General features: G+C 61.7%; 1 protein-coding gene across 4 annotated transcripts; it reads right to left on the bottom strand.

Moving 5' to 3' along the window:
• Positions 1 to 208: 208 nt before the first annotated feature.
• On the bottom strand, positions 209 to 7,479 carry SLC22A6 (solute carrier family 22 member 6). Of its 4 annotated transcripts, none has more exons than XM_054725388.1 (10): positions 7,111 to 7,479; positions 6,604 to 6,707; positions 6,053 to 6,207; positions 4,831 to 4,999; positions 4,249 to 4,372; positions 3,979 to 4,094; positions 2,910 to 3,124; positions 2,673 to 2,781; positions 497 to 748; positions 209 to 293 (listed from the first exon to the last, which is right to left on the bottom strand). In XM_054725388.1, the coding sequence occupies exons 1-10, from the start codon at positions 7,477 to 7,479 to the stop codon at positions 209 to 211; spliced, it is 1,698 nt and encodes a 565-aa protein (XP_054581363.1). The 4 variants fall into 4 exon arrangements, with proteins under 4 accessions (XP_054581363.1, XP_054581364.1, XP_054581365.1 ...); XM_054725389.1 differs by having other exon boundaries at positions 209 to 296; positions 545 to 748; XM_054725390.1 differs by having other exon boundaries at positions 497 to 616.
• Positions 7,480 to 13,413: the final 5,934 nt, after the last annotated feature.

Raw genomic sequence — 13,413 nt, 5'->3', positions numbered from 1 at the left:
AGTGGCTGTGCCTTGGAGACGAGACAGGCCAGGGGAGAGAGACGCTGCGCACAGAGAACCCTTTTAATGATGCGGGCTCGGTGCAATCTGTTCAGGGCGGCCCCTGGGAGGTGCGTCCCTGAGCCGTCGCCCTGCTCCCTCCCCGTGCGGGGGGCCCAGGACCTGCAGGCCGGCTCCCTGTGGGCTCTGTAGGGCCGGTTCTCCGTGCTCAGAGCCCATCCTTCTCCTGCGCTGAGGCCTGCAGCGGGACCATCTGCTTCTGACGCTCTTGCTGCTGTCGCTGCGCTTTCCCTCTCCTCCTGGGGGCAGGAGAGCGGTGCCCTCGGTATGCAGCCTGCAGGCCGGGCTGGGGCTCGTGGGGGCTCCCCTGTAGCTGTGCCCTGCGACCAGCTCTCTGCCTCAAACACCTCCCCCTCCCTGGAGACCCAGAAAGGACCCCAGGAGGCAGCCCCCGGGGAAACAGGGAGGAGCCGTGGCCTGGGTTTGAGTCCCCGGCCTGCGTGTGGCCGGGGGCAGGTCCCTGCCCCTCTCGGCGGGAGCCCACCTGTTCTCCACGTCTTGCACCGTGTCCGGCAGGGGATGGCCCAGGGTCTCCGGCAGGAGGGCAGCCACGGCGCTGGCGACCACGGGGACAGCGCCGTAGATGAAGAGAGGGGCGGAGGGGAGGAGCTCGGCGGTCATGCTCACCAGGGGGCTGGCGATGCTGCCCACGCGGGCCATGGTGCTGCCCATCCCCAGGCCTGTCTGCCTGTGGGGCCCGCGGGGGAGGGGCTGCTTAGTGTTCTGGCATGAATGTGAGGTGCTCAGCACCCCTCGGTGCCTCCTCCGCCCCCCATTTGATTAGCAAACCAATTTGGCATTTGTTTTCGAGGTGAGAAGGAGAAGGAGAAGGGAAGGAGAAGGAGGAGGAGAAGGAGGAGGAGGAGGAGGAGGAGGAGTGGGAGGAGGAGAAGGAGGAGGAGGAGGAGGAGGAGTGGGAGGAGGAGGAGGAGGAGGAGAAGAAGGAGGAGAAGAAGGAGGGGAAGGGGAAGGAAGAAGAGGAGGGAGAGGAGGAGGAGGAGGGGGAGGAGGAGGAGAAGGGGAAGGAAGAAGAGGAGGAGGAGGAGAAGGAAGAGGAGGAGGAGGGGAAGGAGAAGGAGGAGGAGGAAGAGGAGGAGGAGGAAGAGGAGGGCGAAGGGAAGGGGGAGGAGGAGGAGGAGGAGGAGGGGGAGGGGGAGGAGGGGGAGAGGGAGGAGGAGGGAGAGGGGGAGGGGGAGGGGGAGAGGAGGGGGAGGGATGCAAACTTCTCATGTGAAGTTTGCATCCCTTTCTGAAAACAGACACGTTTCTTGTTTCTGAATTCGGAAACCCCCCTCGGCTGTGTGGATCCTGATGGACGGCTGGTTACCAAGTCCCGCCATTCCCAAGTGCGGCTCCTGTGGTGGGAGGTGGTGGTCTTTGGTTTCAGACGTACCACCTGGCTCATGGGTGCGATTGAGATTTGGTGTCAGAGGAGGAGGAGGAGGGGGAGGGGGAGGAGGAGGGGGAGGGGGAGAGGGAGGAGAGGGAGGGGGAGGAGGAGGGGAAGGAAAGCAGGTTGGGAAGGGCTCTGGCCTCAGAATCAGGAGATTGGTTTTGCCTCTGCCCCTAACTTGCTGTGTGACCTGGGCCAGTCCCTTCTCCTTTCTGGGCCTACGTTTCCTTGGCAGTCAAATCCGATGGCCGAGTTGGGCCAACTGTCCTCAGATCACTTGGGGGTTTTGAGTTACAGTTGCCCAGCCCCACAGACAGACCTCTCGGATCAGAGCCCCCGGGGGAAAGGTCTGGACTGTGCACGTTCTCTACGAGAGCAGAGGCTAAGCACATTGACTCAGGAGACTCAAACCCAGGCTTTGTCGCTTACAAGCTGTGTGACCCTGGGCAAGTCACTTCACTTCTCTGTGGCTTAGTGTTTTCATTTGTCAAATGGGAATAATCCTAGCACCCACCGGATAGGCTTGTTATGAGGGTTAAACGCGTGGGTATTGGTCGAAAGCTTAAGACAGTGCCTGGCACATAGTAAGTGGCTTGTACGATTATTCTTTCCCCTGAAATCCCCTGAGGGCTCAGTACGGTACCCATCATCCCTCAGGGCTCCCCAAGTGGCTTCGGGGAGCCGCTTGGACATCTCATGTGAATTTTGCATCCCTTTCTGAAAACAGACACACGTTTCTTGTTTCTGAATTCGGAAACCCCCCTCGGCGGTGTGGATCCTGATGGACGGCTGGTTACCAAGTCCCGCCATTCCCAAGCGCGGCTCCTGTGGTGGGAGCTGGTGGTCTTTGGTTTAGGATGTACCACCTGGTTCATGGGTGCGATTTAGATTTGGTGTCAGAGTCTAACGTGTGCTTTGAAGGTCGGGGGGCGGGGTGGACCTCAGTTCATTGCCTCTGAGATGCATCTTCTTGGCTCCCCACCTTGCCTCAGTTGGGCCACCTTCTGAGGTCTTCCAGGGTGGGAAGGGCTAAGCGGGTCGTCCGTCCTGTGCCAGCCAGGGACCAGGTGTGTACCCCGTGGCTGCTACATACCGTGTGCTGATGGGCGCTGGGAAGGACTTTAGGGCTGGGCACATTGACATGCTCCGGGGTATGACCTGGGTATGCAGGAAATATTTACCCCAGGATCCTCCCCCCCCCAATTGGACCCCTACTCACCGGATCATTGTGGGGTACAGCTCCCCAGTGTACAGAAAGATGCAGTTGAAGGAGGCAGCCAGGCAGCCCTTCCCCAGCACAGCAAGGGAGGTTCGGACAATGGACTGATCTGGAGAGAGAGGAGGGGTGTCAGCGGGATCTGGGGAGCCGGGGCTGGGAGGATGTGGCCTCGCTCCCCGGTGAGGAGTGGAGTCGCGTGTGGGGATGAGGCCAAGGACGAAGGACCAGCGTGCTCACCCTGGGGTATCACCCCATTGGCCAGGATGCAGCTGCCCGCCAGGAGCAGGGAGGCTACCTGGGCTGGCCGCCGGCCCAGGTGGTTGATGGCGAGGAAGCCCACGAGCTTGGCAGGCAGGTCCACGGCTCCGAAGATGACCTGGATGAGGTAGATGCTCACCCCAAAGCCTTGCAGGTCCATGACCAGCCCGTAGTAGGCGAAGCTCGTGGCGAACCTGGCGGGGAGGGGTGAGGTGGGTGGCGTGTGCGGGGAAGGCTTCAAGGTGGGGTGAGCTGCGGGGAGCACCCCGCTCAAGGAGCTGGAACCCGCCTTGGCCAGCCCTCCTCCCGACATTAGTCTCCAGTGGAAATATTGGGGTGGTCCGGCCACGCCCCGAATTATTTTCACCGGGTTGCTCTGTAGGGTTTACGTAGTTTTCCTCTCTACCCTGTACGTTGAAACTGGGCGGAGGGGGGATAGTCAGGCCCTGTCTTTAGGGCTAAGGTGTGGGGAGAGGCTCTGGCCTTCTGGGACCCGCCCGTGACGCTGGAATGGGCGTTGTTTCTTCTCAGGATGTCGAAAGCCCACACAGTGAAGCTCAGGTTTTTGGATAAAACCCCCAGCCTGGGGCAGCGGGCGCCAACCCGTGGCCCGTGGCCCACTGGCGGTCCGTGAGGTCTGAGAGGTTGGCGACCGCCGGCCTGGAGTAAATCCAAAACCGGTCACCAAGAATGCATTGGGGGGGTGCTCCGTTTGACAGCGCCTTCCTGAACTGACGTGGGGTGTCTGGGGTGATGGGACCGGGAGGGTGGCCGGGAGGAGGGCCATGGGGAATGTTGCAGTGGGAACGGAGACACGGGCTGGAGCCAGCCGCAGCCACGATGTGCGCTTGGAGACCAGCCGAGGCCTCTGCGGCCTGTGCCGTGCTCTGGCCAAGACGGGGCGGCCTCCAGCCTTCTGCCGGCCAGACTGGCCTCTGCCCTCGGAGCCGGTCCCGTGACCTTCCCTCCCACTTGCCCGCCTCCCCCGCTGCAGGGACTCTCCCTCCGCGGCAGCGGCGTGTCCCTGGCCGGCCGGCCGGCCGCCTACCAGAGCACCGAGAGGCAGAGGAAGAGGCGGCGCAGGGCGGGGCGGCGCAGCAGCTCCAGGGCGGAGGCCGAGCCTGGGCCCATGGTCAGCTCCTTCTGCAGACTGGACCGGAGCACCTGCCGGGACGGGGCGGGCTCAGGGCCTGGGCCCCCCACGGGGCTCCTCCCAGCCCAGCCCCCTCCTCAGGGGAGCCCTCTGGGTCCTGGGACCTGGGTTCTAGGCTTGGGGGTGGCGCCTGGGGGTGCCATGGGGAATGTGGGGGGGTCTCACCTCCATGTTAAGTTTGGCCCCCTCGTCCTGCTTCCCATTGATCCGGGCCACTCTCTGCAGGGCCTTCAGGGTGAGGTCCAGCCTCCCGGAGGAGGTATGCCAGCGGGCTGACTCGATGAAGAACCTGGGAGGGGGGGTGGGTGTTGGCATCGCTCCAGTTCCAGGCGCCTGGGCGGGGGGCGGGGGGGAGGTGAGCTTCCCAGGGGCCTGCGGTGGGGGTTTCCTTAAGTCTGGGAACCCAGGGGCCTGGTCAAGTCCATCTGTCCGGGACCACAGGCAGCGTCCAGCTCGGCGAGGACTCATTGTGCAGCAGGACGTCAGTTCTCGGGTGCTGGCGCCCGGCGGGGCGGTGGGGTGCGGGGGTGCGGGGTGCGGGGAGCTGGGGAAAGCCGAGAACTGGACGCCTTGGGCCAGATCCTGCCCCCACAGCCCCTTCCCCGGCTGTCAGGCTGAGGCGCTGCCTGGGTTTGACCTTGTGGCTTTGACCTTCTCTGATTCTGGGGGGTGGGGTGTTTGGCAAGATCTGGGGGATGTCTCGTCCCTGGCAGTCCTCCGGGGAAGCCCCACCCTGGCCCCACGCACCAGGAGTAGATGAAGGAGACAAAGAAGGGCACGGAGACCAGCAGCTGCAGGTAGCGCCAGTGCGGCACGGCGTAGGCCACGCCCGCCAGGATGAACTGGCCCAGGCTGTAGACGTAGCCGGCCAGCGTGGACACGTACGCCCGCGTGTGGATGGGCATCCACTCCATATCTGGAAAGAGGGTGAGAGCAGGGTGTGCCACTTCCCGACTGCAGGGGGTGGGGCTGGGCAGGCAGGACCCTCTGCAGGACCCCTGGCCAAGGCTCAGGGAAGAAGCATCAGGTGAGGGCGGTGCCGTGGGGGGAGGTGGAAGACCAGTGGAGGTAGGGATGGGGGGTGGGGATCCCCAGGAATTGTCCCCTCCTCTGGCTCCGCCCTGCGCTCCAGTCCTGGCTGGGGCCTCCTTTCCCTGGGGGACCCTGACCACTCAGTCCAGCCTCGGCAGCAGCTGCTCCCCTGGTTGTGGCTGGACCTCAGCCTCGGGGGCCGGAGCTGGGAGGAGCCGAGGCTTCCCTCTGCCCTGGGGAGCAGGTGGGAGTGGGGCAGCTCTGGGTGATGGAGGGCGCCCCTTGTGCACCTGGGCGGCGGCGGGGTGCAGACAGACTGGGGTGGGGGCTGCGCTCTCCAGGGGTCCTGCCCGGCCCTCGCTGAGTCCTGGTTAATTCCTTTAGTTCAGAGAACCCTAAACCCTTCGATTCCCTTCTGGGCTTGAGGGGTGACCTCGGGTCAACCCCCTCCCGCCTCCCTGGCCTCGGGCTCCTCCTCTGGGAACCACGGGATGGGAAACGGCTATGGGCAGGCCACGCTCAGTCCATAAATGTCTGTTCTACACGAGGCCGCCTCCCCGTGTTAGTAACATTGGGATGAGTTGCCACCTTGGGAAGTTGGGATATTTTACATAATAAAGTGGGGGAGGCCCGTCGGGGGGAGACGCCCTGGCTGGGGCCCTCTGGATGGTGGACCTCCTCTGGGTACAGTCCTCCCGCTCCCTGACGCCTCCTGTGCCTGGCCTGCCGGTGCCGTAACAACGGCGTTCGCAAGCCCATGTCTGAGAGGGTCAGGATGGTGGACGCCCCCCCCCCCCCGCACCCCAGAAGCTATTGTGTTGTCTGGAGGGCAGACCCAGAGGCCAAGGCAGGCAGAGCTCAGGAAGGTGGGCTGGGACGGGGCTGAGTGGTGAGAGGAGAGGGGGTAGGGACCCCCCATCTTCCCAGCACCCCTCACTCAGGGTCATGCTGTTGAGGACGATGCCAGATATGGCCATGCCCGAGAGCAGCCGGAAGGCGCAGTAGACGGGGAAGCTGGGAGCGAAGGCTGCGCAGGTCCCCGACGCGGCCATCAGCAGGTGGCTCAGGATCAGCACCTTCCGGCGGCCCAGCCTGTGGGACAGAGGAGGCCCTGCGCCAGGATCCTGTGGACCGAGGCGCGGGGCTGGGCAGGGACAGGGGGCTGGGCCCGGGGTCCTGTGGGGAGAATGCCAGCCTCCCCCTAGGGCAGTGGCCGGCAAACTCATTAGTCCACAGAGCCAAGTATCAACAGGACAACGATTGAAATTTCTTGTGAGAGCCACATTTTTTAAACTTAAACTTCTTCTAACGCCACTTCTTCAAAACAGACTCGCCCAGGCCGTGGTATTTTGTGGAAGAGCCACACTCAAGGGGCCAAAGAGCCGCATATGGGCTCGAGAGCCGCAGTTTGCCGACCACTGGCCTAGGCCCTCCGCCCGGCCCAGGGGCCCGTTCCCAGCCCCGCCCTTGGCCCCGCCCAGGACTGACCTGTCCGCCAGGTGTCCGAACCCCACGGCTCCGAGAAGCACCCCCACCATGTACAGCGACTGAGCCAGCTGGCGCAAGGCCCTGTGCGAGCACACGAGGTCCCACTGGGGAGAGGGGGCGAGGGGCAAGGGTCAGGGAGAGGAGCCTGCGCTGCCCGGCAGCCCCCCCTGCCCGCCCCCTCCCTCCCGCTCCGCTGGCTCCCGCGGCCTGGCCCCTGTCCCCCGACACTGCTCTTCACCGCGATCTCCCGGGTCCCAGAGCCGACAGGCAGACCTGGACGCCCAGTCCACCTCCTCCCCCGGCCCCCCCCGCTCCTTTCTCCGTCTCCCACTGCGGCCTCTGGAGAATTCGAGACAGCGTGTGTGCATGTGTGCGTGTGTGCGTGCATGTGCGTGTGTGCATGCGTGTGTGTGTGTGTGTGTGTGTGTGTGTGTTTCTGTCCGCCTGTCTGTCTGTCTCGGAGGGAAGGCGCAGTGTGGACGGTGCGTGGAGGGGCCAGCAGCTCACCTCGGTCACGATGGTGGAAGAGAAGGTGCTGTTGTCGTAGATCCAGCCGTCGGTGCAGGGCTCTGTGGCCCCCGTGCCGTTGGCCTCCGTGCCGTTGGGCCAGGGCAGCCCCCTTTGCGGGGAGGTGAAGCGGAGGCAGGACTCGGGCCGCCCCTGCCGGTCCCGGGGCAGCCAGGCCTCCGGCTCCCCGGCCCGGCTGAGGTTGGCGCTGGCGGGCGGGCGGCAGCGGTGGGTGGGGACGGCGGCGGTGAAGTTCTGCAGGGTGCTGTGGGAGGCCATCAGGAGCAGGGGCAGGATCACCAGAGTGACCTGGGCCTTCTGGAAGCGGCCGATGCCCCCCAGCTGCTTCAGGAGGTCATTGAAGGCCATGGGGCCGGGCCCGGCCGGGTGGCTGGGGGCTGAGGACTTCCAGGCCCAGATCCCCGTCTGTGTGTCCGTCCGCCTGCTGCCCTTCACCGGAGGATGGGGCTGCCGTGGCTCCTGCAGCCGGGCTGCTCCTGGAGCTGAATCTGAGCCGGCCCTGTGGGGGGGACGCAGCCGGTGGGGCGCCCCTCCTTCCTTCTCTCTCTCCTGGCCTGCCCCTCCCTTTCCCTCGCAGCCTCTTCCCACTTGGTGGGGGCTCAGCTTTTGGGGCAGCTGTGGCCCGGACCCCTGCGTGGGCAGCATGTAACCCTGGGCGGAGGGAGGGAGTTAAAGTGTGACTAAGTGTCAGAAGGATTAACGAACCCTCCGACCATCAGGGTGTCAGTGGAATTCCTCCAAGTGGGTAGAAAGGGCAGGAGCGGGGGGACTGAGGTGGGGATGGGGGGAGGGGTGAACTTCGAGGGCCCATCTGGGCATCTGGGGGCCGGAGGGGGCAGGAGGCGACAGGGCGGGACCTTTCCGTCTTCCTCTCAGTGGGAAGACGGGGTTCTGAGGAGCCTGGCGGCCTCTTGAGGGGTGTCTGTCGTTTTTAGTGGACAAGGTCCGGTCTGTCTTTGGGAAGGTTGCCAGCCTGCAGGACGCCCAGTTCACTTGAATATCAGATCAACAAATCTCTCTCTCTCTCTCTCTCTCTCTCTCTCTCTCTCTCTCTCTCTCTCTCTCTATCTCTATGTCTCTCTCTCTCTCTCTCTCTCTCTCTCTCTCTATCTCTATGTCTCTCTCTCTCTCTCTCTCTCTCTCTCTCTCTCTCTCTCTCTCTATATATATATATATATATATATATATATATATATATATATAATCTATATCTATATCTGCAAGTATGTCCTTAAAATCACATAGGACATACTTATTCTAAAAATGTATTCGTTGCCCAGCTGGCGTGGCTCAGTGGTTGAACGTCAACCTGTGAACCAGAAGGTCACGGTTCGATTCCAGGTCAGGGCACACACTGGGGTTGTGGGCTCCATGCCCAGTGTAGGGTGTGCAGGAGGCAGCCGATCCATGATTCTCTCTCATCATTGATGTTTTTTTTTTCTCTCTCTCTCTCTCCCTCTCCATTCCTCTCTGATATCAATAAAAATATATTTTTAAAAATATATTTGTTGATCTGAAATTCAAATTTAACTGGCCATCCTGAATTCCCGTTTGCTGAAATTGGCAACCCCGGCCTTTGGTCTCCCGGGGACGGCTCCCGCCTTATAGGACCACAGCTTCTCCGGCTGCAGGAAAGGTAGAGGCTGCTTTTGAAGCAGTGGGCCCCAGGACCAACATCGTGCGTGATGTAGATCGACGCTTCGGTGCCTCAGCGTTAACCTTCCAGTTTATCTTGATTCAAATCCCCCCACGTTTGTTGTGATGAGCATGAACTTACCTTATGTTTAGTCACAATCCTAAGACACTCACTTGATTTCCTCCAACACTTGGTTCCCGAGTTCTGGCCACTCCTGAGCCGGGCAGCGCCGAGCTGCGATTGGTTGGATCATGGGTTGGGTATCCCAAGAGAGCAGGTGGCAGCTTCTTGCTTTTAGTTTGAATACGGTGGGCCAGTGGTCGGCAAACTCATTAGTCAACAGAGCCAAATACCAACAGTACAACGATTGACATTTCTTTGGAGAGCCACGTTTTTTAAACTTAAACTTCTTCTGACGCCACTTCTTCAACATAGACTCGCCCAGGCCGTGGTATCTTGTGGAAGAGCCACACTCCAGGGGCCAAAGAGCCGCATGTGGCTCGCGAGCCGCAGTTTGCCGACCACAGCGGCAGACAAACGTGGACTCTGGAGTCAGCCCGGCCGGATCCACACCCTCACTGCACCCCCACTGGCTGTGTAGCCGGCGGGTTGTTCCACCCTCTGTATCCCGGTGTTCTTGTTTGCAAGGCGGAGCGAACGGCCGTTGGAGGTTAGATGAGCCGATGCAGGTGAAGATGTCAAAGTGGCTCCTGCCCCAGAGCTCAGGGAGGATGAGCCGTGCTTATCACTGATATCTGGTTAAAAAAACAAATAAGACTTTTACGTTGATTTTAGAGAGAAAATATGCACCTCTTATCCCAAGAACAGCGATCCCCACACAACCAATGGTCTGGACCTAAGATGTCAGCAGTGAGGTTGAGGAACGCCAACCTAGAAGATGTCTTGGACGTAGGTTGCGTCGCCATCCATCCCACACCTGCGTGGCTGAGGGTGTTCCAGCCGCACCGACGACTCCCACCCACACGGCGCGAAGGCTGCCGCGCTCGGCTGAGTGGGAGCACTGTTTGCAAGGCGCGCCCCCCAGCTCCCCCTCCACCTTTTGCTGGACTGAAGCCAAGTGGCCTGGGCTCCCCCGTGCCGCCGCTCCTCCCTGCCCAGGCCTCACCTGGAGGCGCCGGGCGGGACCCCGATCTTCCCCCACCACGTTCCGACTCCACTGTCAGGCCGGGGCTCCACTTGCCCGTGATGGGGTGTTTCCACGTGGGGTCTCAGGCTGTCCCTCTCTCACCTGCTTCCTACTGACGGGCCCTCCACCCCTCGGCGTCAGGTGCACTGGCGGATGTCTGCACGCGATGGAGGGTTAGGGTTCCATGGCTTGACAGGAGGCACCCCAGGCCCTGCACAAATGAGCAGAGGCAAAGGGCCACGAAGGGAAGGAGAACGCCTCGTTTCTTCTGGGCACAAACCTCCATCTTTTTTTTTTTTTTAAAAATATTTCTTTATTGATTTTAGAGAGGAAGGGAGAGGGAGAGAGAGACAGAAACATCAATGATGAGAGAATCATTGACGGGCTGCCTCCTGCACATCCCGCACTGGGGATTGAGCCTGCAACCCAGGCATGTGCCCTTGGCTGGAATCGAACCTGGGACCCTTCAGTCCGAAGGCTGATGCTCTAACCACTGAGCTGAACCAGCCAGGGCCAAACCTCCATCTGGTCGTCGAGAAGAAACAGTTTGCTTCCCCACGTCTCCTGCGAGGAGCCCAGATGCCCTGTTACCATCGAGCCGTTGACACAAACGACGCCTGTGTGTGTTGAGAGGGTGTTGGTCGTCCACCGAGGTCCTGGGACACGCCAGGTCTTAGACTGGTTCTAACCTGTCCCGTCCAGCTTCAAGGCCAGGTTCTGAGCGGTGTGGCCTGCCCAGCTACAGGCCGTGCAGATCCCCAGGCCTCAGTGTCCAGGAGAGGAGAGGGCAGGCCCAGGGAGAGACGTGACTGGGCCCAGCCCCCCTCCTCCCGCCGGTGCTGGTTCTGGGCGGGGACGCGGTGGGTGTCCAGACGCCTGACAACGTGCTCCAGGCCAAGGTACACAAACAAGAGCCTGTGGCCTGGGGGTGAGAGCGCAGCTGCACAAACAGAGGGGGGCTCCGGGGCCGGCCTCCTGCCAGAACCCGGTGCCCGCCGGGGGGAGTGGGCAGTGCTGAGGGCAGTGGGGGAGACGGTGGTCCCTCCCTGAGCCTGAGCCCAACGCCGCCCGAGTTCCTGACCGGCGTCCAGCCAGGGTTAGCCGGAAAAGGCGCAACTGGAGACCCCGGGACTGGACTGTGGCTGCTCCTGGGACCTCTCGGGTACCCAGGGGACTCCCCACACCTCCCAGCTCGTGGCGTTTCTGGATGGGAATGGTCTCAGGGCGAATGATTCGCATGGCCAGGGACAGAGGGATCCAACAGGGACTTCCGATTGGCCAAGAGCCGTGGTCGGCAAACTGCGGCTCGCGAGCCACATGCGGCTCTTTGGCCCCTTGAGTGTGGCTTTTCCACAAAATACCACGGCCTGGGCGAGCCTGTTTTGAAGAAGTGGCGTCAGAAGAAGTTTAAGTTTAAAAAACTTGGCTCTCAAAAGAAATTTCAGTCGTTGTGCTGTTGATGTTTGGCTCTGTTGGCTAATGAGTGTGCCGACCACCGGCCGAGAGCCGCAGAACCACATGCCGTCGGAGCCGACTGCCACCCCGCAGGTGGACACACCTCGTGGTGCGGGCACGGAGATGGGGGCCCGGAGGAGACGTATTTGCCCAGGACCCCACGGCGAGCGGCTCCCGACCTCGGTTCTCTTCACTCCGTTGCTCTCTCCACCACGCCGGCAGCGATTCCAGATCCCTGATTTCCGGAGGCATCTGGATTTTTGTATAATTTGTTCTGTTAAATAAATGGAGTGTGACTACATGTGATTGTGATTGTGATGATCTTATGACACCTTTCAATTCAGTAACTCACAGATCAAAGCAACACTCTGGCTCCTACCGCAGGGCCCACGTGTGCGTCTGAGGACGCTCGGCCGGGAGAGAAGCCGGGCCGACTCTGAGTGGCTGCCCGGCCCGGAGCCACGCTCTGAGCAAGTAGCCAAATGGTGAGCCTCACGCCTGCGGCCTGGCTACCCTGGCCGGTGGACGGCGCCGGACGAAAGACTGCCCTTCGGAGGCTGGACATGAGGCCAGTGACCAACGAGGGGGCTCAGTGCGAGGACTCTGCCCCGGAGAGGTGCGCCTTGGGAAAGGGCCGCTCACTGAGCTGTTCGGGAGCCCAGCTCAGGGGCAGGGAGCAGGGAGGAGGGGAGGCGGGGAGCAGGGAGGAGGGGAGGCGGGGAGCAGGGAGGAGGGGAGGCGGGGAGCAGCTGAGCTGCAGAGAGGATGGTGGGGTCCAGAACGGGGCTCTGGGAACGGCAAGAAGAATGACTGGGTCACGTGAAGGGTCAGAGCATCCTGACGGGCGTCTCAGCTCACCGGGAGTCCTGATCATGTGACTGGGAAGTGCGTTCCTGGGCATCGTCCCTTCCCTTCCTGTGTCTGCAGTAACTACCCCGGAGCAGCCCGGAATGGTCATGGCCAGGCCGTCCTGGGAGCCCCCATGTCCTGCACGGCTGGAAGGTGGAGGAGGTGTGAGGTGGCGAGTGTTCCTCCCTGAGCCCATTCTTCTCCCTCCACGTCGAGACCTGGGCAAGCCCAGGGGCGGCCTTGGCGGCCCCATTGTCAGCTGACCCTAAGTCGAGTGCCGTGGGATGGGACGGGGGGACGTCCGTGCGGGGCGTGTGTGAAGGGCAGGGCTAAGAGAAGGTTGGTGCAGGCCAGGGACCGAAAGAATGAGGATTTCAGGGTGCAAGGTCAAGGGCCATTAGAGCAGGTGGGGGCCTGGTCATGACAGGCCTTGTCACAGCACTTGAACTTCACCCCAATGGGAAGCCCCACCAGGTGGGGGGTGTGGCCTGAGGTCCCCAGGCCTGGTGCCAAGGCAGGAGGCATGGCCTGAGGTCTCCCAGCATGATGCCAGGGCTGGGGGCATGGCCTGAGGTCCCCTGTCAAGCCCTGCCGGGTGGGAGAGGGCGTAGCCTCAGATCCCTGCTGATTGCTCGTTAAGGCTGCTTAAGGGAACTTGGCCTCAGTTGTGAGTGCAGCCATCTTTGTGATGGAGTGATGGTCAATTAGCACATTCCCTCTCTATTAGATAGGATTCCACGAGGCCAAGTGAGGGCATGGGAAAGATGTTTACAACGTTCTTGCGGGTTTCGAATCTACTCAGTTACAAGCACCTGAACTCTATCAAGCCCACATCACTCAGCCACCTGGGACCACAGGTTCGGACCATCAGGTCAAGCTTACAGCCATAGCCTTTGGCTATAATTGTGCTGGGAGGGCTTTGCCCTCCAAGCTGGGACTTGCACGTGGCTTTGCCACGAGAGGACTGTGCCCTCTTGTTAGTTCGAGGCTTGAACCTGTTCAAACGCTGTAGCCGCTCTCCATACTAGACCTTTGAGGAGACCCCACAGGAGACAGAAGGCGCAGCCCGAGTGTGGGAGGGAGCTGGGAAAGCGTGGCCGACAGAACCAAATCTGCCGAGAGTCCAAGTAAGAAGGAGGGACGAGAAGTGACCTTTGGACTCGGCACGGGGGTGCTGAGCGCCCGTGGTGTTTCA

Source organism: Eptesicus fuscus, chromosome 13, assembly GCF_027574615.1.
Source record: "Eptesicus fuscus isolate TK198812 chromosome 13, DD_ASM_mEF_20220401, whole genome shotgun sequence".
NCBI classification, from domain to species: Eukaryota; Metazoa; Chordata; class Mammalia; order Chiroptera; family Vespertilionidae; genus Eptesicus; species Eptesicus fuscus.
Note: the sequence above shows the minus strand (reverse complement) of the source record. Positions and strands in the feature narration are given on the sequence as shown.